General features: G+C 39.9%; 1 protein-coding gene across 3 annotated transcripts in view; it reads right to left on the reverse strand.

Annotated features, from left to right (window-relative positions):
• Nucleotides 1-26,644, reverse strand: part of CSNK1G1 (casein kinase 1 gamma 1) — a 164,107-nt gene that overhangs the window by 32,891 nt on the left and 104,572 nt on the right. For all 3 annotated transcript variants that reach the window (XM_045822461.1, XM_045822459.1, XM_045822462.1), the window contains 6 exons: nucleotides 13,900-14,051; nucleotides 12,284-12,518; nucleotides 5,604-5,689; nucleotides 3,670-3,754; nucleotides 3,274-3,422; nucleotides 2,523-2,627 (listed from right to left, as the gene is read on the reverse strand). In XM_045822461.1, the coding sequence (XP_045678417.1) occupies nucleotides 2,523-2,627; nucleotides 3,274-3,422; nucleotides 3,670-3,754; nucleotides 5,604-5,689; nucleotides 12,284-12,518; nucleotides 13,900-14,051 (812 nt within the window). The remainder of the gene's footprint in view (nucleotides 1-2,522; nucleotides 2,628-3,273; nucleotides 3,423-3,669; nucleotides 3,755-5,603; nucleotides 5,690-12,283; nucleotides 12,519-13,899; nucleotides 14,052-26,644) is intronic.

Here is a 26,644-nt window from a genome sequence, read left to right on the forward strand (position 1 = left end):
AGTTGCTGAAAAAATATTTGCTGACTTCAAAACTTGAAGAGAATTAGTCTAAAAAATCATACTGCTTTCAACCCCGGAGTCATAAAAGGGACATATTTAGCTGCATTTTTCTTAAAAAAAAAAAAAAAAAAAAAAAAAAAGCACAAGAAAACAACCTTAGAGATGGAATATAGGCAATGAGACCACAGACTAAACACAGTGGAAAGGCTTAACAGACACTAGAAATCCATTTACCTACAGGGCAGAAAGAATTCTACTCAGCAAGGATGCAGAATCCTGCTGGAAAGGAGATGTAACATTTGCATTAATATGGGGAATTTCAATCCCTCAGTGGCCATGGGATACTAAAAATTCTGGAAAAAAAAAATCAGTGAGATCTTCAGATGCAACTCTCCAAAACGAAGCTTATTGCCTTTCAGATGAGATCTCATTTAAAAGTACACTGGGATTCTCTGTACCTTCTCAGACACTGTTTGACCTCATTTTCTACCTTGGCAATTTAAGTCTGCAACCATCTGTTGTTCCTACACTTTAAAAATCCCTCCAAAACAGTGGCACTGATTATGAATTCACTGAAGCAAAAAACACCAGGGAAACCAAAGGAAACACATTTCAGTTTTCAAATATTCCAAAAACCATAAGCAGGCAGATATATTGATTAGACTGCACTGATTACTTAAATTATTTATTTTTCTAGATCTTTTCTATTTAAAAGCATTTTTAAGGCAAATTCCAATAAATGCATTTTCATTATAAGGTAATATAACTTTATTATAGAATACTTTAGGAAAATATTACCCAGAATGCTACCTCTTCCAACACTAAGTATGCTAATACTTTGGCATTATCTTCTCCCATTGATCCTCTCATTTTCCCTTCTCCTGAGGGGAAAGCTTGAAGGATTTCTAATTTTGTATTCTGATTTCTTCACTATATGAACCATAAACATTTTCAGGTTGCTCCAAGTTTTCCTAATTATGTTTTAAGTGACCATATAACATTTGCAAGTCATTTTTACTATAACCCAGTTTATTTGATGAAGGATTTGAGCTAGATCCATAACCATTCCCTTATAACTGGATAGGAGGGTCATTTCTAAAACTTTGCTGCAAATGGGACTGTGACAGTTTATACACGTAACCTAATCTGTATCTTGGGTTGCTTTATTATGACTGATTCAAAGAAGTAAGATTATTCTATCAAACAGGACAATAACTTTATCAAATTACTTTCTAGAGTATTTGTAACAATTTGCAAAGACCTATGTATGAGAGTGTCAGTTTAACTGTGTACTCAACCATGCTTTTAAAAAGAGGGTAGGAGAGAGAACAACTATAGAAGTTGACAGTATTCTGCTGTCCACGTGCAATTCTGAGCCAACTGCTCTGGTCGAAGCATGCGGCTATAAATACAATTAGGGTACACAGTTTGCTACCCCAATCTTTTTGCCTATCCACTCTCTCATACACAGATTTCCTTCCTTTACACATTTCTTTTTCTTAACCAAGCCACACATTTTGCCAAGCACATTGACTTACTGGTGAGTCTACCTATATTTTGCAAGTACTTCACTATACATACGTGCATGTATGTATTTCTATAGACTACTTTTAACCCATGTATTTTCACATGTGCACCTGTGAGAGAAGTGTTGTTGCACTGTAAAAACATCTGTGGAGACAAAAAGTGAGGTCAGGGGAGGGGAGAAACACACTCACGTGACAGGTAATGATGATTGTGTGTATGTGTGTGTGTGTGTGTGTGTGTGTGTGTGTGTGTGTGCATGTGCAAGCACATGTGCATCTGTTTATTATTCTTTGCTTATTTGTCTACTGAAGTCCTCATTTTTCTTTCAGCAATATAATATAAAGATAATCATCATGTTGATTTCCCAATTAGTTTCTCCTCTCTTTAAATGTCATCAAGTTTGTAGATTTTTTTGTGTGTTTGCCTCCTCTGTCTTTACGCTAAGAGAAGCCTCTCATTCAGACCACTAGCTTCCCTAGGCATGAACACTGAAAGGGAGATGTCACAGCCTTCCTGGAGTGGCCTGAAGCAAAGTTGGGTCTTCCCATAAGTCTAAAGTTAACCTGGGTACAGGACAGAGGTGCAGTGGAGGTGCCAGTTCACTCACAGGTCAGCTGGAAGTCCAAATCACCCATCCTTCTAAATAGCAAGGAGAAGCCAGCGCTGGTAAGAGCTATACACTGAGGGCCACTGAGACCCAAAGTGGGTTAGCCCATACACTCTGTCTGTCCAGCAGGTCCTTTCAGCCAGCAGTTTACGACAGGCCCAGATTCTCTAGAGCGGATGCTTCATGTAAGGTGACTGGCTGTGTTTCCGTGCCATTACATGATCCCGGAGGGATGCTAGAATGCCACCCCACCACACCAGTGAAAGCTGGCATAGCCTTTGTCTTTAATTTCAGTGTATACACTTAAGCAGAGGAGACAAAGAATTTCGGTGCTGACATTAGCCACAAATAAAGGGAACGTCTGAAACAGTGAAGGTCCAACACATACCTGATTTCGCAAAGGCTGTTGTGATGGCCGATCCCTGTGTGTGTGGCTTTCTCGAGTTATTGCAGACGCACCAGAATCTACATGAACTGACCCTACTGGAGTAGGCTGGAAAAACATAACAATAAGTCAAATGGGAAAACAGGTCCAACTCATGCCTCTGCAAAGGACAGCACCGAATTCTAACAGAATATAGCAATTATTATTCTCGGCCACCAAAGGCAGTTTCAAGTCCTCTTGTCTTCTCAGTTTGCTTATCTGAAAAAAGGATGCAGCTTGGTCCTCAATAATTCATTGGAGAGCAGCTTGCTTTTGAAAATTAAAAAAAAAAAATCCTACAGTGATGTCTGTTAGCATGCTCCCAGGCCCTGTGATCCCTGGCCAGAAGAGCGAGTTCAAAAGTGTCCTATGGTGCTGGGTTACACTCCTATAGAAGTCAAGCACCTTAACAGCTTATCCAGTTTCAGCTTCTGGATCATTCAAATAAAAATTCTTCAAAACTGGCTTAAATTCTGATATCTTAGGACACACTGGTCATAATCTTAAAAACGTATAAAAGTAGTTAGTTATTCCTACTTCCTAATTCTAGTAAGAGCAATCTATGGCATCACCCTGAATAGGTTGGTAAGTGTTAAGTCTACAGTCAAAGGAATGTGTTTTTTTTTCTGCTCCTGGATTCAAGCAGCAAATCTGACGAGTACAGGGGTGGGGCACTGCCGGTCTACAGTGAGGAGGCAAAGAAGGACATACTCACAATAGGCCTCCCGACCCAGTCGTAGGCGTAGTCAAAGGTGTAGCCTTTCCTTTCGAAGAGGTCTGTGAAGAGGGTCCGTAAATACTCATAGTCAGGTTTTTCAAAGAAGTCTAATCGCCTGACGTATCGCAGGTAGGTCGCCATCTCCTCTGTTAGGAAAGAGGTGAAAGGCCATGCTCATTAGCTGAACGCTCCCCATGGGTAGAAGCTCTGGGCCAAGCAAGGAATGCTGTACAGGTTATCTGACACAGGTGTTTTCTTTATGGACCAAATGAAAGCAATGAAACTTATCTTGGTCTAAATAACAATAAAAGAAAATCTAAGTTTTCTGGAGAGTTCCTTCATCTACTTCAAAGCTTTAGTCACATTTACTAATGTGTCCTTTTAGCATCTTACCTGGAAAGTTTTCACAGAGAGCTTCAATGGGAGTATTCCTTTTGGTGTCACCAATTTTTTGATATCTCTCTTTTAATGTATCAGCCTGTAGAGAGTAAAGAGAGAAAGTTATTTGGAAAGAGGCACTAAGGAGGGGAGGCCCAGGGTGTTTGGGAACACAATGGTCACTTCACTCAAACTGGCTGGGTTTGTGAGACAGTCTCAGTTGTGTTTCTAACACTAACAAATATGAAATGTAGAAGAGATGATGTATTGAGATACATATAAAACATCTACTGTGTTCTGGAATGTTTACTTAAAAATATACTTAGTAGTCTCAGATAAGTACCATGAAATGTAATGAGACAAGTGGCTGGGATAAGAAAATAAAAGTATGTGGCAACATTACCAACATTGCAGAAGCGTAGTAGTCTCCCATGGCTACTGGGTTCAAAAGTGATTCAGCCTTCCCCTTACTAGATCAGCTCTATGATGAGATGAAAAATACTGCTAATCCAAGTTGGGGCAGATAGATAGAGGGCTCTACATTGTATATATTGTGAAGTTGAATAGAAAACAGAACAAAGAGTAGAAAGCAGTGCCTTTCCACAATGTGGTTCCAGAGGGAAAGTGTCATCTATGATAAGGCATGGCTAACAAATAGGTCTGATCTATGTCAGTGGCTCAAAGTGGCCAAGTATGGTTTGCCCGGAGCTACAGACAGGGCTTCTGGAGCTCAGACCGACAATGTGGTCTCCAGGAGTCTCTGGAGGCTCTCCACCTAGCCTGCTGCACCTGGCTTGGAGCAGTAACATCCTAAAGTAAGGTGGAGAAACTTTAGACCTATCATTAAAATGATTCATGGGCCATGAGAAAGTTTCAAATGATTAATCACATACACATGAATGCTCTGTTTGGCTATATAATGAGCAAATGGGACGTGAAACTCTATTTGACAACTGTCAGTATCCATGAGAAGACATATATGACTAGGAGAAGACTGTGGAGGAGAGGAAAAGAGAGGATATTAAGGGGAAAGAAAGAAAACTTTCCCGAAAGGAAGGGGTAGAAGCCTTATTTTCAAGATCATGTTCTAGAGAACACAGCAAAATCAATCATTCTGCCCTTTTGGAGGGAGTAGAAAGTGTAGGAGCGGGTAGCAGGTGTAGGAGTACTGAGAGCTAACATGTTGATATAAATCCAACGAAAAAGTATGTCTCACATTTAACTATCTAATGGGACTTAGCATGGGCTAGAAGCTTACCATTTTCTAGTCTACAGCCAGAGACACAGAGTAATTACAATGGTTATATTTATAATTAACAATTAACTTTGACATATATGTACTGTACTGACACCTACCAAAGGAAGGCTACTTCTTCAAGCTGCACGTTTCACAAGGAATGGCTATTGCCTGTGTGGGCCTATTCAGTACAGAACTGGAAGAGCAATGTTAAGCCTGTATTTTTGTTTTAGTTCAGGTGAGCACTCAGCCTACGTACAACGAACAAGTATTTTCCAGTTCCCCTTAGGAACACACCCAGCCCTGCTGGCCTTGCTGGTAAAATGTGTAGCAGCTGCTGTCATCAATTTGTCCCAGAAGTTCCTCAACACACTGGGAACACTCATCTTGCTACATAATAGTAGTGGGGGAGGCATAATGACAGAGAGAAAAGCGGAATTGCCAAGGCTGGGAGGGAATGAGAGAAGAGATTATGGAAAATCCAAAAATAAGGAATAAGGATTCAGAAGGGGAAACAGACAATTGTGAGCAAAACAGACCTTCAAACTTCAGGTAAGCATCTACAATACAGACTGATGTAACTGGTCCCTGCTCTTCATCCCTTAGCCAGTCTTCTTCCCCTTTGCGCTTCTTGCAGACAGCAAGCCAGCAACCCCTTCATTAACAACTGAGCATTGAAACAAAGACCTCCACCGAGCACTTTCAAGGATACCTTGAGTCCTTGCCAGGGCAGGCTGCCTCGAAGGAAATACATGAACATATGGCCTAGGGCTTCCAAATCATCCCGCCGACTCTGTTCTAAAAGGGAAGACAGATCACACATTACATTTGCAGTTATGGAAGTAGAAAGGGGCTCAACACCAAAGCAGTCCATTCAGAGACCCTTCTGCTCTAGAAGGGTTCTGCTTACAAATTCCTTGTATATCGAAACCAGGGATAGTATTTTAAATCAACACAAGAAAAACAACGTGTACCTCCTCTGTCTAGACTTGTCACTGACAGGTACATATGAAGTGAAAAGAGAAAATACTAAGCTAAAACAAGTCCAGACCACTAAACGGTGAGTAACTGCCCCTCCCTCAGTACTGTCACCTTCCTGAAAGTACGATAATTTAAATGGAATGTTACTTTCAGTGTATGGGCTACAATTACCCTTAGTTACCATCAAAGAAAAGTGAGCAGCAGACTAGCAGCTAAAGCTGTTTAAACTGTCCATTCTGGCTCAGCCTGTGAAGACACAGCTGCAGAATGCCTGGCGTACATGGCTAGTGCTTTCTCTTTGTCATAAAAATTAATAAAAAACTAATATCAAAATTTAATTTGATAAAACCCAACATCAGTGTATAATCTCTTGGCTCCATTCCATTTGCACCATATTCCACGGCCACCTTAAGAAAAACTTAAAATTTATTGCTGAGGTGCCCTGTGTGGGCATCTAAAACAGGAACCCTGCATTCTGGGAGCTTATCGTAAGACAGGTTGCTAGATTTTTCTTTCTTTTAATTGGAATGATGAAATGACAAAGAACTGCAGAACTGTAACTTCATCTCTGAGAACATCCTACAGCACCAATGACTGTCGGACTGGGTTTAAGTAGGTCATACCTCCATTTCTAATTTGCCAACTACGGTTCATCTCAGACATTTTATGTTTATTTTCAGAATCAAGTTTAGGGTTTTATAAAAAAAATACAGAAGCAAGACTAAGGGGCTACCTTAAATTTGACTGTGCTTTCCTTGTGCAGAAAGTAAAACCCAGGAGAGTCAGGGAAGCAGGGAAAACTACTCAGCGTGTGTTTAACTGTTGCACCACCAAGCACGGGCAGTTTGCACGGAAGAGTTAACAGCGCTCTACGTACAGAAAAACAAAGAAAAGGCAACTTTCGAATCTGCCATTTGAAGGAGGTTTTTGGAAAGGTGGTCACTAGAGGCACCCTGATATAATTGATAAATAAGTAACATAAAATAGAGTTGATATACATCAGTTGAAATAACCTTTAAAAGAATAGAATAAAACAGCAAGACCAGGAGCTTTTGTCTACCCAGCTGGCCTCAAGTTTGCAATGAATTTTATGTGTAATTGAAAACAAAAAGTCATCAGACAAAAGCAGAGTTTGGTAACAGAACTTAAACAAATTAAAGAAGAAGAAGCAGGGTGAGGTGAGGCCTCCCACAAATCAGGGACATGAGAGAAACCACACCCTGTAGTTTCTCATGCTACATCACACCTACTCATCAGCTCTCCATTTTTATATCCTGTAAGAAGAGGTGTCTTGGTAATAAAAAATTCTCAACAAATGGTTGCACTTTAGTTAGTTGAACACTAGAGGGCGAAACTCTCCACATTTTCAATATTGATCAGCTCTACAGGAAAAAAGGGCAACTTCTTTCTCTTCACAGCAAAGCCTAGTCATTATAAAATGAGATTTTTGAGAAACTACTAGAACTGATAAATGAATTCAGTAAAGTAGAGGATACAAAATTAACATCCAGAAATCAGTTGCATTTTATGTGTCAATAATGAACTATCAGAAAGGGGAATTAAGAAAACAATCCCATTCAAATTGCTTCAAAAATAAAATGCCCAGGAATAAACTTAACCAAGGATGTTAAAGACCTGTACTCAGAAAATAAGAAGACACTGAAGAAGATACAAGTGGAAACACATATACTGTTCATGGATAGGAAGAATTAACATCATTAAAACTCCCATACTACCCAAAGCAATCTATAGATTCAACGCAATATCTATCACCATACCAATGACATAGTTCGCAGAACTAGAACAAGTATTTCAAAAATCTATACAGAACAACAAAGGTCTCAAATGGCACCAGTGATCTTGAGAAAGAAGAACAAAGTTGGAAGAAGCACGCTACCTAATATCCAACTATAAGGCCATAGCAATTAAAACAGCTGGATACTGGCATAAAAATGGACACATAGATCAATGGAACAGAATAGTGAGCCCAAAAATAAACCGTGACTTTGTAGTCAAGTAATATTTGACAGAGGAGGCAAGCACATACAACGGGCTAAAGATAGTTGATTCAATAAATGGTGCTGGGAAAACTGGACAGATACACACAGAAAAATGAAACTAGAGCACCTTCTTATGCCACACACAAGAATAAATTCAAAATGGATTAAAGACGTTAATGTTAAGACTCAAAACCATAAACACACAGAAGAAAACATAGGCAGCAAAATCTTTGACACTGCTCGTAGCAATATTTTTTCAGATATATCTCTTTGGGCAAGTGAAACAAAAGAAAAAATAAACAAATGGGACTACAACAAACTAAAAAAGATTTTGCACAGCAAAGAAAATTATCAACAAAATAAAGACAACCCACTGAATGGGAGGACATATTCACCGACACATCTGATAAGGGGTTAATAACCAAACTTTATAAAGAACTTATTAGACTCAAGACAAAAAAAAAAAACAAAACAATTAAAAACTGGGCAAAGGACCTGAATTGACACTTCTCCAAAGAGGACATACAGATGGCCAATAGATCTATGAAAAGATGCTCAACGTCACTAGTCATTAGTGAAATGCAATTAAAACCACAATGAGATAACATCTCACATAGCTCAGAATGGCTATCATTCATAAGAACAGACAACAGTGCTGGGGACGATATGGAGAAAGGGGAACCCTTTTGCACTGTTGGTGGGAATGCAGATTGGTACAGCTACTGTGGAAAGCAGTATGGTGATACCTCAAAAAAATTAAAGTGGGAGTGCCTTATGACCCAGTGATTCCACTTCTGGGAACTTATCTGAATAAACCTGAAACACTAATTCGAAAGAACATAAGCACCCCTATGTTCATTGCATCATTATTTACAATACCAAGATTTGGAAGCAGCACGTGTCCACCGGTTGATGAGTAGATAAAACAACTATGGGACATTTACACAATGGGATACGACTTGGCCCCCCCAAAAAATTACCCTTTGAGATAGCATGGACGGACCTGGAGAACATTATGCTAAGTGAAATAAGCCAGTCAGAGAAAGACAAATACCATACAACTTCACTCATATGTGGAATCTGATGAGAAAACTGAACTAACAAGCAAAATAGAGATAGACTCAGAGAGCAGTCTGACAGCTCTACGTGGAGGGTGGAAGGATGGAGCAAAAAAGAAAAAGGACTCATGGACATGGACTACAGTGTGGACTACTGCAGGGGTGGGGAAAGGGGGAAAAAGTGAAAGAGGATATAAGGGGGATAAATGGTAATGGGAAAAAATACAATAAAAAATAAGCTATTAAAATAATGAAACAGGCCCTGGCTGGTGTGGCTCAGTGGACTGTGTAGCAGCCTGTGAACCAAAGGGTGGCCCGGTAGACTCCCAGTCAGGGCACTTGCCTGGGCTGCGGGCCAGGTCCCCAGTAGGGGTGCAAGAGAGGCAACCACACATTGATGTTTCTCTCCCTCTATTTCTCACTCGCTCCCCCTCTCTCTAAAAAGAAATAAAACTAAAAAAATTAAAAAATAAAAACCAACAGGATTAGAATTCCTATGGAAACCTCACTGGTCTGAGACACTGGCCCGAGTTTAAAGTGCATCTGACAACTACATATATGAGTCTCTGTAACACTGGAAGGACAAAATATGGCGACAGGTTGGCTCTGACCTAAAAAAAAAAAAAAACTCTGGAACTAGGAAGTCCAAGTTTGGAGAAGTTCCTGTAGAAATGGGTATACCAAGATATGAAGGAACCCAGTCTGACTAAAGTAGATGCTTAAAACATTTTGTTGATTAATAAGTGATAATTACCATTATAGAGTCTTTACTACTACCAGGCACTATGCTAAACACTTTATATGCATTATTTCACAGAATCCTATAATGTAAAGTACTATTATCATACCCATTTCATAGATGAAATAACTGAGGCCAAGGGAGGAAGGTTATTGGACTAAAATCACCAACTTTAAGTGAAAAAGCCAAGATTCATATCCCTTTTTCTTAAACATTATACTATACCTTATACAAACATAACACATACCTAACACTCCCCTTGTCTGTTCTTGCCTTTCTTGACAAGAATAAAAAAATCAGAACTTAAACTGCTGAGCCTAGGAAGCACGCACTGGAACAACAATTTCTAGAGTCTGTCAGTTAAACCAAGCAATTATGACTTTACTATTTACAACACAGTCTGTCTCCTTGTAAAAAGGAAGAAGGGAATATTGAGCACTATGCAAGAGACCTGCGTTACATATATTATCCATTCAATTCTCAAAATCCTTGAGAAATATTACTCTTTATTTTACAGATGAGTTTCAGAAAGATTAAGTAATTTTTTAAGAAATTGTATTTATTTATTTTTAGAGAGAGGGGAAGGGAGGGAGAAAGAGAGGGAGAGACACATCAACGTGTGGTTGCCTCTCATGCATCCCCTACCATCCCTTACTGGGGACCTGGCCTGCGACACAGGCATGTGCCCTGACTGGGAATTGAACTAGTAACCCCTTGGTTCACAGGCAGGCGCTCAATCCACTAAGCCACACCAGCCAAGGCAAAAAGATTAAGCAATTTATCCAAAGTGACACTGTCAATAAATAGCAGAGGACCTTCTAGTCTAATTTTAAAGTATCAATACTACATTTAGTGAGAATTTCTATGTGGTTACTAAAAAAATTCTGACAGCATTCATGATTTAAACTCAAACTGCATCACACTACTTTGCAAGTATCATTTTTACTCTTTGCTTATATTAATTCATCATCTGAATACCTGTGCAGTTTATTCAATGAGGCAACTTGGTAGCTATTTATCTTAGTCTTTACAATTATTAGTATATAACAGTTCATTAATATATGTTTTTTTAATCCTCGTCCGTGGATTTGTCATTGATTTGAGAGAGCGCCCTGGTCTGGTGGTTCAGTTAGCTGGAGCACTGTCTCATACACCAAAAGCTTGCAGATTTGATCCCTGGTCTGGGTGCTTAAGGGAGGCAATTGACCGATGTTTCTCTCTCCCCTTCCCCTCCTTCTTGTCTCTCTAAAATCAATAAGCATATCCTTGGGTGAAGATTAAAAACAATTTTAGAAAAGACTGTTTTATTTTAGAGAGAGCAAAAAACACCGATGTGGGGCAACATCAGCTGCCTCCCATATGTGCCCTGACTGAACCTGCAACTGAGGTATGAGCCCTGACTGGGAATTGAACCTACAGCCTTTTGGTGTACTGGATGATGCTCCAACCAACTGAGCCAACCAGGCAAGATGTCAGTTCATTAATATTTAAATACCTGATATAATTAGCTATGTCTAGGATTGTGGAACCTGATGATATCCCGTTTATACTCTCTAGGGTGGTGGTATTTATATATTTTTAAATCACCTTGGAACCTTGTCTACAAATAGAATTTTCCATGAAAGACCAATATATAAAAGAGATAAAATGGGAAGATTTCTGGAGAAGCTGGTGAGAGGCCCAGGGCTCCACCTACTTGGCCTTCCACTGTTCTTTAGACTTTTCTTAACAGATACTCTCCCCTGGAGTAGTTCCTCTCAGAAGTAAGGATTTTTGCCCCGATTAGTGCTTTTTGCAATATTAGTGCAAACTGTCTATTCTGAATACAATGCAAAACTCATGGAAAAGCAAATATATTTTCACTTAACAAGACATAGGCTCTTCCTCAAAGAATTATTCATGGAATTGCATACAGTGAGCAGAAGCCTAGTCCATGTTTTAGTGAAATACTCTTCCCCAAAGAAGATACTAGCCTGATGTCATGTACAAGGTCATCTGTACCAAACTCACCACTAAACTTACTCAAATGCTATCACCTTAATACAGTAATTCAGCTACCCACACAGCTAAGAAACTAAACATGTGGCAACATAGTACAGCTGACCTGTGAACAACAGTGGGGATATGGGTATGGACTGCCTGAAGTAAAAATCTACATACTAGTTTTGACTCCTCCAAAACTTAACTATTAATAGCCTTCTGCTGACCACAAGCTTTACTGATAACATAGTCAATTACATTATTTATAAGATTTATGTATTATATACAGTATTCTTACACTAAAGCTACAGAAAAGAAAATGTTAAGAAAATCACAAAGTACATTTACAAAGTATTTACCAAAAAACCCCCCAAAACCCCACATAAGTGGATCTGTGAAGTTAAACCCATGTTGTTCAAGGGTCAATGTATAAAGAATTAAAATCCTTGTGTTGTCAAGAGGATACTCAGGAAAGTTACTAACCTACCATTTTAAGTTCTCAAGTATAAAAATCACTTACCTTGTGAAGCAATAAGAATCACAAATTGTAATGCACAATGGGGACAGAAGTGTTATTGGAATAAACAGTTGTTTTAAAAACCCACCCTTTTCATGGAGTAGAAAACAAACACACCTTTGCCGAGATGCGTGTTGATAGACATATATCTTGCAGTTCCAGTTAAACTCTTGTGTTCCCTGTAAGGTATATGTTTTTTGGTTTCAGGATCAATGTATTCCTTGGCCAGTCCAAAGTCTATAATGTGTATAACATGCTCTTTCTTATTGCCTTGTCGGCCAATCAGGAAGTTCTCTGGCTTAACATCTCGGTAAATGAGATTTTTTGAGTGCACATATTCCATTCGAGAAAGCTAAACGAGAAAAAAATGATAATAGAAAAAATCTAAAGACATTTATTGAAAAATACAGCAAAACATTTCCTTTATCAGCCCAAGGTTTCAATTATTGAAATGAAAATAAAACTCATTTCTTTTAGCCACCCAGAGTCATTTTACTCTTGTATATCAGAACATATTTTTTGATATGAATATTGACACAGCAAAGGATAAAAGAATGGGATAGGACAGTCCAGCTAAACCTCATGTTGCAATTTGCAAATGATACATAGAAATAGGTGTTTTTATGCTATTTCAGAAAGTAAGCATTTGAGAGGCAAGAAGTACTTAATCCCAGACAGGATATCAAAGTATGCCGGCAGCTTTGAAGACAGGGCCACTGCCACATTCACCTCCTGCCCACGCCTTCCTCTTGGCTGAACAGGACTAGCCATCCCAGCTCTCTCAGCAGCAGAAATAAGGGACGTAAGGCCCAGAGAAGTTAATACGGGACTGATATCACAGAACTGGCTAGTAGCAAAGGTAAAGGTGCAGTTTACGGTATATGTGAAAGTAAAAATAGCCCAAAATAATATAATCATATAATCATTTAAAATTTCATTAAGTTCATTTTGATCTACAAAGCTTTTCTACTTAGTATAGAAAGGAAAGCACAGATATTTAAACTTGGACTCAAAAAATAAAGTCAATTTTCCACCATTTCCAAATTTTTGCTATAGGGTGGAAAAGACCCTCACTATCTCAGACCAACAAATATGCATTTGCATCCTCCCCTGAGGGGCTGACAAACTTCTCAAAGGAACTGTCTTAACTGTTCCTTAAACTGGTAGAGGTGTGTAATTTGGGAGGAGCTAAGAGGGCTGCCTCTTCAGCTGTGTCAATCTCTGTGCGACCTGAAGGCCCGAAAACTAAGGCGGATACTTGGTCACACAATTTCGGAATCTGACTGTTAGGGCACTGGGCTCCATCTCCAGTCTCTCCTTGGATGCAACAGTAAGGCGAGAGGCAGGGCGTGACCAAACCTTACGTTCATGTGTGTAAAACCTCTAAAGAAGACATCTGAGAAATTATTTGCATTTGCACAACTTCACCGAAGCATCCTTTTTCTCCTTAATCTAAATTATCTGCTTCCACTTCAGGTAAGGGTAGGGTGTTATTCTGAGGTACAAATTCTCAAAACAGAGCAAAGGGCTGATGCAGTATGCCTTCTCTGGGTTAGCCCTTCTCGTCACAGCTAGCTTCCTAGAATGCCGTCAAGCCTGTGAGTTTGCATCTGCTAGGTGTCACTGTACCTAAATCACCAAATCACCTAAGTCACCAAAAGGATCAGAAGGATGTGTTGGGGGTGGGGAACGGGACCTGACTATCCTTTTGCAGAAGACAAATGCCAACTTACCAACTGGATGGCTATCATTAACACAGTCTTCAAAGTAAAAGTTCGGTCACAGAGGTCAAACAAGTCCTCCAAGCTGGGGCCGAGGAGCTCCAGCACCATGGCATTGTATTTCCCACATGGTCCAAAGTAATACACCTGTGGGAGACCTTCACCTGAAAGCAGAGGGGAAGTGGGATGGAGAATGGGGAACACAAACACCAAAATATGAAAAAGCTGCATCAGCACTAAGTAGATAAAAAGAAAGTACAATTTGTGAGGTTTCTATTTTCCTTAGTAGTCCCTACTGGAGAACTAAACTGAGAACAATAGCTTTGAAGGAAACGAACAACTGGTGGGAAAGGGTGTGTCATTGCACAATATGTTCAAAGAAGCAGTTATTTAATACCAGAGTGTCAAAGGCATTTCCACTGCTACATGAGACTGAGAATGGCCCCTGATCTAATACTTGATCAGAGTGTAAACTATTCTTCCCCAAGGGTGCCCAGAAGTGCACTATCATAATAGGTTCAAAAGATGGCTTGCAGAGTCTAAAGGCCAGGCTAACAGACCCTGTTGCATTAGCTGGTTCCGTTTCCAGGTATGGAGCTAATCACAACTGTTGCCTCCAGAACAAATCAGACTGAAGGGGTGAGGTCACAGAAGGTACAGCCTACCCCTCTTCTCACAGGGAGACTCCATAGTTTCCTGTTTCCTATTTGCAGGAGTAAAGTCAACAGATTGGATTTGGTTATAGATAAGTAATTAAGAAAGAAAAAAGGGAAAAAAAGGATGGGTTGTCCTCTAGATTTGACATTCATAGCTATAAGAAACCAAAATCTAGATTTTCTCAACTAAGTGACAACTTGTGAATGAATTTTCTCCTTAGGGAGGAAATTGTAGGACTTCTGGTCAAGATGGCAGTATAGGCAGACAAGGCTCACCTCTTCACATACCACATCAAAAGTACAACTAACATACAGAACCACCATCGCTAAGAACTGTCAGAAATTGAGTTGAATGGAAGTCTGGCAACTACAGAAGCAATTTAGATATAAGTCTGAAAACTAAGGAACTAGAGAAACCACATCCATCCAGACTCGCAGGAAGGGCACAGACACAGAATGGGCTGTTCCCATACCTGTATGTGGCGGATACAAATTTGGGAGGAATATCTTGGGATCGAGGAGTCCCAGCACCACATCAAGACCCCAGACCAGGGTTTCTATGCCAGGAACATAACTACCCACAACTTCCAGCTACAAAAAACCAGTGGGGATTGAGTCCATGGAAGAATATGCTAGAGCCCAAAGCAGTTTCTCTTAAAGAACCCACACACAGACTCACCTACTCAGACTCACTCCCTCTGAACTCCAGCACTGGGGTAGCAGCTGGAAAGGCACCAGTGGTATACAGGGAGAAACTGAAGTGTCTGGCATCAAGGTGAACAGAGGCCATAGTCTCTTTTCTAAAACCTCTCCCCACAGAGCTGGTAAGCTGGTGCCATATCTTGAGATTCCATCACCCTGGCTAACACTGTTCGACCCACCTTGGAGATTCCCACAGACTCTGCCCCACACAACTTACAGGCCCACCCAAGCTGCTTTTCCATATGAATGGCTGGTCTTCGCTCATACTGCACAACTTCCTAAATAGCCTCAAACAAGTGACAGCTGGCTTCAATGAGCCCCAGGCCCGACACTAGCAGTAGTTATCTTAGATTCACAGCTTCAGAATCTTCAAGCCCAGCATAAGTAGCAGCCATCTCACATTGCTTTACAACTCAGGCAGGGCAGCCCTGGGTAAAACACAGGTCGGGGCTGACAGTGGCCTGTACCACCTGGGGAGCGCCACGGCCAGCGCATCCAATGAACAGCTACAGACCACGTGGAAGCACCATGCCCATGCCCCCTGCCCCCTGCACACCTGATCCTCCACAGAGGGCAGAGATTGGTGGTGAGCAGTCACAGCAAGTCCTTGAAGCTGACTGGCCTGGGTAAATCCCTCCCACTGATCTGCCAACAGCAACCAAGGCTCAACTACAAGAGGAGGGTGTCCTCAGGCCACATGAAGGGCACACCATGAGTACCCAGCTTGGGTGATAGGGGAGGCCGTGCCAATGGACCCTACAGGACACCTACTACATTAGGACACACTGCCAAGACACAGCGTCAAAAGAGGCCCTACCCAATATACAGAAACAAACACAGGGAGGCTGCCAAAACAAAGAGACAAAGAAACATGGCCCAAATGAAAGAACAGATCAAAACTCCAGAAAAAGAGCTAAACAAAATGGAGATAAGCAATGTATCAGATGCAGAGTTCAAAACATTGGTTATAAGGATGCTCAAGGAACTTAGTGATGACCTCAACTGCATAAAGGAGATCCAGTCAGAAACAAAGGATACACTAATTGAAGTAAAGAACAATTTACACGGAAACAACAGTAGAGTGGATGGAGAATCACATCAATGATTAGGAACATAAGGAAGCAAAAAACAAAACAAAACAAAACAAAAAACAACCAATCAGAACAATAAGAAGAAAAAAAGAATCCCCCCAAAATGAGGACAGTATAAGCAGCCTCTGGGAATACTTCCAGAGGTCCAATATTCACACAGGGGTACCAGAAGAAAAGAGTAAGAAATTGGAAATATATTTGGGGGAAAAAAAAACAGTGAAAGAAAACTTCCCTAATTTGGTGAAGGAAATAGACATGCAAGTCCACGAATCACAGAGAGTCCCAAACAAGATGGATGCAAAGAGGCCCACTCCAAGACACATCATCATTAAAATGCCAAGGGTTAAAGATAAAAGAGAGACTCTTTAAAGCAGCAAGAGGAAAGAAGTTAGTTACCTACAGGGGAGTTCCCATAAGACCATCAGCTGATTTCTCAAAAGGATCTTTGCAGGCCAGAAGGGACTGGCAAAAAAAATTCAAAGTCATGAAAAGCAGAGACCCAAAGCCAAGATTTTCTACCCAGCAAAGCTATCATTTAGAATGGAAAGGCAGGTAATAAGTTTCCCAGACAAGAGAAAACTAAAGGAGTTCATCATCACCAAACCATTATTACATGAAATGTTAAAGTGACTTAAGAAAAAGATCAAAACTATGAATAGTAAAATGGCAAACCCCCACCCCTCACAAAAAAACACCCATATCTATCAACACCTGAATCTAAAAAACAAACTAAGCAGCCCTGGCTAGTGTGGCTCAGTGGATTGAGTGCCGGCCTGCAAACCAAAGGGTGGCCAGTTCGATTACCAGTCAAGGTGCATGCCTGGGTTGTGGGCCAGGTCCCTGGTTGGGGGTGCTTGAGAGGCAACCACACATTGATGTTTCTCTCACGCTTTCTCCCTCCTTTCCCCTCTCTCTAAAAAAAATAAATAAATCTTTAAAAAATAAAATTAAAAACAAACTAAGCAAATAAGAGGGACAGAGACAGAATCATGGATACGGGGACTGTTTTGATGGTTGCTAGACAGGAGGGGTTGTGGGGGATGGGCAAAGAGGTGAGGGGATTAAGAAGTACAAATAGGTATTTACAGAATAGCCATGGGGGTATAAAGACAGATTAGGAAATGGAGTAGCCAAGAAACTTAAACTCATGACTCATGGACATGAACAATGGTGGGGAGATTGCTGGAGGGTGTGGGGATGCTGTGTGGAGGGGCAAATGGAGAAAAATCAGGACAACTGTAATAGCATAATCAATAAAATACAATTTTAAAAAAGTTTATTGCAAGTATGAAATATTCAGTAAATATTATATTAGATAGCACCACGTGAACAGTGATTTATGTGTAAGGCCTCAGAACATTTTAAAAATCTGGTCTCATAGAGCAGAAACTCTTCCATCTCCCATATTTATGTACACTATGGTCTACAGGTATATATGGTCATTACTCCTTGTTTTTGCCTATAAGATTCTAGACAACAAAATTTTCTCCATCTTCCCATCCCTTTTTATTTGTATAGGCAGAAGTGATTACACCTGCTAAGATCTGCATGTTTATGTCCCCCCCCACATTCATGTTGAGACCTAATGCCCAATGTGGCCTTTGGGAGGTGATTAGGTCATGAGGGCAGAGTCCTCAGGAATGAGATTAGTGGGTTTATGAGAGTCACCCTCCACCTCAGCTTTCACCAAGTAAGGACCCAGCAGGAATTAAGCAGTCTGTAACTCAGAAGAGGGCTTTCACCAGAACCTAACTAACCATGTTGGCACCCTGACTTTGAACTTCCAGCTTCTGAAACTGTGAGAAATAAATTTCTGTGTTTATAAGCCATCCAGTTATATGTGGTATTTTGATATAACAGCTCAAATGGATTAAGACAATATCCTCTACTAAAAACTTTAACCCACATACAGGTGGACCATAGACATATGAAAGGATACTCAACATCACCAGCCATCAGAGTTGCAAGTTAAAATCACCATGAGTTATCACCTCACACCTGTCAAAATGGCCATCATTAATAAATCAACAAACAACAAGTGCTAGAAAGGGAACTCTGGTGCACTGTAGGGGGGGGAATGCAGACTAGGGCAGCCACTATGGAAAATAGGATGGAATTTCCTCAAAAAATTAAAAGTGGAACTGCCTTTTGACCCAGCAATTCCATAGCTGGGAATATAGCCTAAGAATCCCAAAACACCAATTTAAAACAGCTTATGCACCCCTATGTTCATTGTAGCACTATTTATAATAGCCAAGATTTGGAAACAACCTACGTGCTCATCAGTAGATGAGTGGATTAAAAAGAAACACTGGTACATTTATACAATGGGATACTACACAGCAATGAAAAAGGAATTCTTACCTTTTGTGATAGCACAGATGGAACTGGAGACTTTCATGCTAAGTGAAATAAGCCAGGTGGTGAAAGACAACTACCAGGTGGTCTCACTTATAAGTGTAATCTAACAAAATAAACTAACAAGCAAAATAAAATAAGAGGCACAGAAACATGGAACAGACTGACAACTGTAAGAGAGGAGGCGGGTGGTGTGGGGACTGGCTGAAAGAAGGGGAAGGGCTTAGTCGAAGAGAACATATGAATGACCCATGGATTGGGACAACGGTGTGGGGACTGACTGTGGGAGTGGGGGACAGGCTGGGTAGAGAGGAGCAAAGGGGGAAAAACCGGGACAACTTTAACAGCAATAGAATATTTAAATTTAAAAAATAAAACTTTAACCTACTGTGTGCATCATTCTCTCTGGGATAGGTCTTGTTATCTGGAGATAGGATGATTCATTGCTGTATGTGTGTTTAACTATTTCATGCATCAGTCTATCTTGTTCCATCTAAATACTAAGCAATTTGAGTGTTTCAGTAAGTTCATTCTTAGCTTAGATCATCTAATATAGTATACCCCACTCCTGCTAGCTCCATAGATGTCCACTGAATTGTCTGTGAGGTCATTTTGATTCTCCCTGTCTCCAAAAGGAAACAGGATTTCATTGAAATGTCTTTTCCCCTCTGTTGTTTTGAAGAACTCATTCTTCAGTTGATTTAAAATATATAAAACTTAACAGCCATTCCCAATGAGTCCTGCTGAGAATTCTAAAGAGAACACTGTCACGAAGATTTGTTGCTTTCATTAATCAGACACATGGTATATGGCAGTTAGGGGATCTTTTAAATTCATATTCTAATTTTTTTTGATGTCACTAAAATTTGGTTTTCCTGATGTAAGTATGTCTTCAAAACAGGATGTAACAGATCTTTCTTAACAGCAGGATTCCTAATGACAGTGAGTGGCAACCTTCCCAAGTAATAAGCTTCCAGTCTCCCATGACGACAGGAATGACCAGACATGGAGGCAGAAATTTTTTACTGAGGCAGTTCCAGAAAAGCTATTTCAAGGGAGATGTCTCAAGTTGGAGTTATGACCCTTTGAGGATGGCTGAAGCTCCAGAAGCCAGCTAGAACTAATAGGATATGCTAGTGCCAAGAATGGATGGAACAAAAAAAAAGAGAAAAACCTGAATCTCTGATGGCTGTGGAGTAACGATACCAATGCTGGAACTCCCTTCCCTCTGGACTCCAATGCAAAAGAAAAATCAATCTCCACACTCTGACTAAACTACCACCGATTAGATTTTTAGAGGGAAATTTAATCATAATTAATAAACATACTATTCCTTTAGTTGGTTAAACTGCCTATCTGGGCACAACATCTCCTTCTTAAATACAAGCTAAAAGTCAGGCCTGTTTAGAAATAAAATACTGGCATAATTTCCTAGACTTGCTGCCAATACTTAAGGATCAGTTTAAATGAGACAAATGATCATCTTGTTCCTGACAGTCTTTAATACCAAATCTAGGCATCTCATCAGAAATTTCTATGTTTACAAAAAAGTCACAAAAGCATTCTGAGTGATGGGTATAATTTCTAACTGGGAGTTCTATCACTCACAACTCCTGCCCAGTAACTCCAAAGATGTGAGAAGTTCCTCCTGACGGCATTACTGTTCCTGTTATTAAGTACCCTGAGACCTCACAATACCCTGGCAGGCTTTGGGATGCTCAAGACAACTTCTCGATTACTGAGAGGCTTTGAAGCTTTTCTCAAAGATGGACTGGGTTCAAGTACCAGTGTAGGAAGAGCTCAAGCCGGAGTCTTGGATCTAGTCTTTGTAAAGCCATAGAACCAGTATGAATCAAAGTTACTTCCATGCTACACAGAATATGTGTGGTACGAATTCAAATATAAGCTGGCAGTGGTGCTCAACTGGGAATGTATCTATTAGAAACACCTCTGAAACTTTAAAAAACAGATGCAGTGACTTCATTTCAAACCTATGAAAAGAGAATTTCTCGTGGTGGATGTAAGCAGAGCTCCACAGGTGATTCTGAAGTGTAACCTTGGCTGGAAAATTCTGTATCTAGAGGGCAAGAATAAAGGGCATGCTTTGTTTTGTAACTAATATATTACCAGGACTCAGAAACCACTGACAGACCAGTTTCCTTCATAAGTTCTTTCACATCAGAACAATTAGACTCAATACCATTTGAAGGGAATCATTTTAAGGCTATTTAAAAGACTTTGTTGAGAGTTTCTTAGATATAATAGAAAATGTGCTTCTGAGCAGAAAGGACTCTTCAGGAGATGTAGCCATAATTTATTAGAACTACTTGTACAGAAAGACACCCACGCAAGTTCCATTTCTGCGTCTGCTTTCTTGCATGACTCCCCGTGAAGTGGCCGATGCCAAAGGCGACACACAGATCCAGTTCACTGAGAAAGTGTGTCTCTTTGGTCAGAGACCTAACACAGTGATTATTTATCACCGGGCTGCATTTAAATGAGAAACCTTGTGTTTTCTATTTTATTCTTCTCTTGCAGAGCCATCTTAAGCATCACTGCTTAAGAAACGTTTAATTATTCAACATTATGCTGTGAAATGCTTTAATAAGACTGGGTATGAGGGCAAAGCTTTAAATGCAACACAAACTATACACGTGGGAAACAAGGTACTTCCTACAAATAATTATGAGGCAATGAAAATGAAGTAAAAGAGGTAGGCAAGGTAGATATACACTGAATTCTTCAATTCATGGTATTTTGGAAAGCAAATTAGTTTTATAATCTCTCATCTATTCTGGAAGTAGGGCACTAATGAGTTCTCCCTTCAAAATTAAAGAAATGAATTCTGAATTTTCCTGTTCTGAAGGATTTACAATAGATTTCATTGTACTTCCTTTAGCCACAAGTTAAATCTCTTATAAACCAAAATTGTATGGTTATATTTTGTGTATTTCCGTAGGATACTATGAAACAGTTTTCCCATCCATCAGTAACATAGTCTGAGAAAGCTGCTGGACATAGGGCTCACATATACACCAAGCTGCATAAAACAGGAAGTGAGGTGTATAACACTATAGCTAATATTCAATCTGTCATAAATTTAACTTGAAGTAAACACACCAAATCAAGTAAAATGGTTTCTTTATGATCCAAGCTGCTACTTGAAAAGATTCCACAATGTGTTATGAACAGTAACTACTCTAAGTAGAGATATTTTTAAATGTACACCAGGCTGAGAACTGAAATAGAACCACACTGAAGCTTTCGGTAATTTGATCACATTATTGCCTAATAATTAGCCTTTCATCTTTTTGAAAAACTAAATTACCTACCTGTGAAGCAATTTCAAAGTCCCATACCTATGTTAAAATCTGGATATAAAAAAACAACTTCTATACTAATATTCTATGAAAAAATAAGCATATGTTGCTGATAACTGTCTCCCAGAGTCAGGGCTGGAAAAAACCTTTAAGGGCATAGTTACCTCAGTAATTCCTTTCTTTTGTTTATAATTTGTTTGTAAACATTTAAAGAAAGTAGGAAAGTTTTTCTCCAAAATTAAACTAGCCTTGGTCCCATCAAAGGGAGTGGCTTCCAGCAGAACTACTGAATGTTCTTTAGTGTTTGAGAGAATCAAGGAATTATTAATACACCGGGAATTATCATCAATAACGTTAAACAAATCCACTTAACAAGAAAGCAGAAAGGACAGGCAGATAAACAGGATGATATTCCACAGGAAGAAGTGAAAGTGGAAAATGAAAGCATAGCCTTCACAACTCAGGAAATAACTCAGCTAAAACAAGGCATTACTACAAAGATATGAGACAATACATGTGTTTCCCTTTTAAGAAAAGAACAGAATCCCTCTCATTTTTCTGACTCTGAAAAATGCCTTTTTATAATATGAACCAGTTCAACATATGAGTCTACTCAAAATGCTGGTTTAATAAAAAGAACAGCTAGACCCAGAATTAAGGAATCAGGATTACTCTGTGTGTCTTATAATGAAAAATGTTTTACATTCCTCTTGTTCACAGGCCCCTTGGGAACTGGAATATCGTTAGACATATGCTGCTAACATGAGCTCAGATTTGTATAGGGCTGGGGGTGGGGGTGGGGAGAGAAGGTGAGGAAAGGCAGTGAGCCACAGAAACTGAGCTTTTACCATTTCTCTATTACACATACACAACTACCAAGGTTTTGAACGTTAAAGTAAATAGGTTCAAAGTTTTATTTACCCAAAGGAGTCAGGAAAGAAAGCCCAAGATAGGAAGATGGATTCCTTCTGTAGTAGACAGTATCTAAGATAAAAACTGTTTGTAAAGTATTTTGTGTATCGGGGGTGGGGATTCCTTCTCTTTTCAAAAAGACTAACTCAACTCAGAACCAGTAAGTTTAAGGGATAATAACCTAGTCTATGAAAGCTTTCCACTTTCCTTAGAATTGCAGTTCCTGTGACTTAAGTTATAAAGACAGAATTTTTTTTTTATCATCATCCAAGAACATGATTTTTTCATTGCTTTTAGAGAGAGGGAGGGGGGGAGAGAGAGAAAGACACATCAATGTGTGACAGAAACATTAATTGGTTACCTCCCATCCACCTCCTGATGGAGGATTGAACCTGAACCCTAGGTAAGCACTCTAATCAGGGGTCAAACCTGCAATCTTTCAGTCCACGGGACAACACTCCAACTAAGCCACACTGGCCAGGCCAGAGCATAAAGAGAATTTTAAAAGCCAAGAAGATATGCTGAATTCCTCCTCACACATATATGAATAACTAAAAAACCAAAGTTCTAGCAAGCATTTAGAAGGAATAAGAAGAAAAATAAAAGAAGTTGCTCAAAGTACAGTGAACCCATTCCTGACTATCCTGCTCCACTCCCATTACACTATTTTCATCCATGTGGCTACCTTCCTCACCACTGGAAAGCTGTTTGAAGGCAGTGACTACTAAGTGTTAATTACGTTTGTATGTCAATGCCTAGGACTAGTTCAAGCACATGCTAGATAAAGGTAGAATAAGTACTAAGTAAGTAAATAAATACAGTTCAATGAAACACCACTTGAATTTTCTATTGGGAGTACACAATTCTTGCCTCAAAATGCTAAATACACATATATACAGAGCAAAACAAATTAATCAGATTTTATTTATTTTTAGAGAGAGGGGAAGGAAGGAGGAGAGAGAGGGAGAGAAACATCAGTGAAAGAGAGAAACATCTAAACATCTATTCCTCTTGTATTGCCCCCGACCGAGGACCTGGCCCTGCAACCCAAGCAAATGTCCTGACCAAGAATCGAACTGGCGACCTTTCAGTTTGTGGGACGATGACCAACCCAGGGAGCAACACTAACAGGGAAAATTAATCAGATGTTAAATGTGCAGGGAATGCTAACACAATAGATATTTCTGAATATTTCTTGTTTGAATTCCGTAAGAATGATTAATTCAGAGTTGTAGTCTTACACTGACTTTCTTCTGTGTATTTTCTTACATGAGGGTTGTATGTGGTAACTGCAGGTCTATCTTGCTGTTTCCACATGTAGGCGAACTATGTAGATTTGTTTATTTTAGCAGCAGCAAAAGCTACACACAAATATAAATGTGTTCTGTTGTCTCAGAAAACTACCTGTTCATCTGAATAGATTAAATGACTAACAAAATTAGTCACCTAAGTCACCTAATGTGCAAAGGAAATCTGATGATATCTTCCTTCCCCTTTCTTCTCCCAATCCATTTATAGGCAAATTCTTTATTTTGATTTTGGATAACTTGGAATTTACATGTTTTTTCCTTTACATAAGTAGCCCTTGTCCATTTCACTTAAACCTCCGTCATCCTGTGAAGAAACAAGGGGAACCACTAACCCTAACTCCACTTCACACAGGAGACAGATCACTAGAGATGCTGCGTGCCCTTTCCTAGGTAACAGGGTTGCCCAAGTGAACGTAATCGGATCTCTTACCTGCAGATTCACTGCTCTATTCGTTCACCGGCTGCCCACATTCTTTCTCTGCCTCTGTTGTTCCCTTTCATTCGTGTGATTGCCAAAATTATTCTCTGTGCTCCCTATCCCACCTCTTCCATTCCCCGGCCCCAGGAAACTGGATCAGGGATGGATGCTTGAGCCATGTCAGTACAATGACAGTAAACGCTAGGATTTCCTTAGAACCTTGGAGAAGCAGCACTCTCCACCTGCCTCCCGCCACCCCCCACCCCTTGTGATAGCTACCTGCAAGGAGCTGCCAGAGGCTACTACATGAGAATAGGTAGACTACCTATCTGAGAATGAAACTAAGACAGAGAAAGCACAGCTGTGAGCAACAGAGAGAGAGGAACAAATATACCACATAACCTGAGGGCCAAGGAGAGTGCTGATCTTGGATCTGGCTAGCCTGAGGGGAGACTATTGCTAGACTTCTCAGTCCTGTTAGCCAAGAAATTCTTCCCCCACCCACTCTCTCTCTTAAGTGAGATTGAACTCATATGAAAATGAAAGTGTTTAGACAAATATGCATATAATACTGTAACATATGTTTGTGCCCACATTTTTGGGCAAGAGTGCAAATGTGCCTGGGTATATTCCTTGAAGAGAAAATGCTGAGTCAAGGGACATGCATATTTAACATTCTAGCACATACTGCCAAGTTGTCATAGTTCTAAATCCTCTGCAGTCCCTGTTCTGTCCTGGGGCCCATACCTATTTTCAACAGTCAGTACTGTAGTCCTATTTCTTAAGTATCCAGGCCCATGGATACTTAAAAATGCTTTCAGAACCCACCTTAACCCATTATTTCCAAAGCCCCAGCATGAAGTTATCTCCTAGCTTTTGGAGTATGTCTCCTAGCTTTTTATCCGAATTATCACTGATATTTCAAAGTCAAGAGAATCCTTCCTACCCCATTATTCGTTCAATGCTACAATTAGAAAATTTCACTCAAAGAATACTCCTATCACAAAAGTCTATTGGCCCTAAACTGTTCTACAGTTTATGAATTTTTTTTTATATAGGTTCTCCCATTTAAAACTAACAAGTACATATAGATAGTTACCTGAAGTGACTCTCTTCTGTCACATAACGGGTGGTACAGGCAAACCCAAAACCCCAACTTTTGCCTCCAAGTCTCGGGCTTTTTTTTCTGTATCACATGCACCTGTCTATACCCTAAATTCAAGGGCATCTAGAGTGACAGCAAGTACTACTGGGTCACTGGGTCACTTACTCTGACAGGAGATTAACTGATTTTATAAAGATTCCGTAAAACATGATCGGTATATGAACCTAATAGAACATCACAACATACTGATGATGCCGAAAGATTATAAACTCAAGTAAATAAAGAAAGAGTAATATTTCCCTTATAAAAGCACAAGATTAAATCAGGAATGCATTTAGTGGTATTTTTCTAATACAATTATGAAGGAGTCAACTGTCAAATGAAGCCTAATAAATTAATCCTTTAGAAATCCAGAAGGTAACTTGGCATACGCTTACATATAGAAAGTATAAAAAGCAGACAAGCATATGTTTTCATTAACTTGGGCCCATTTAACAAATTGTTCCCAGAAGTGTCCTAACTGAGAAAAAAACAAAACCCACCAAGGCGCACTGTCTAAGCACAGCCCAGAACGAGAGTGTCCTTTATCACTGAATTCCGTTAATATTGAAATACCCCTTCTTAAGCACCATAATAGCCCAGGGAGAGTAAAGTACCAAGTGTCACCCTCATTTTCTGAATAGGAAAAGAAGAGTTTAAGTGGCTTGCCACAGAACCACACCCAGTCAGTGGAACAGATGGTCCAGCCTGCCCTTTTCCCCCCATCTGGGCCTTCACCCAAATCTCTCTCCAGTCAGAACAGCTGTGACCTGATAAGACATTCAAGATGACCTTTTAATTCTGATCACTGAGCAGGCATGGAGACTTGAATGGAAGCAAAAGTAA

Source organism: Phyllostomus hastatus, unplaced genomic scaffold (assembly GCF_019186645.2).
Source record: "Phyllostomus hastatus isolate PE091 unplaced genomic scaffold, TTU_PhHast_1.1 phas_scaffold_501, whole genome shotgun sequence".
Lineage (NCBI taxonomy): Eukaryota > Metazoa > Chordata > Mammalia > Chiroptera > Phyllostomidae > Phyllostomus > Phyllostomus hastatus.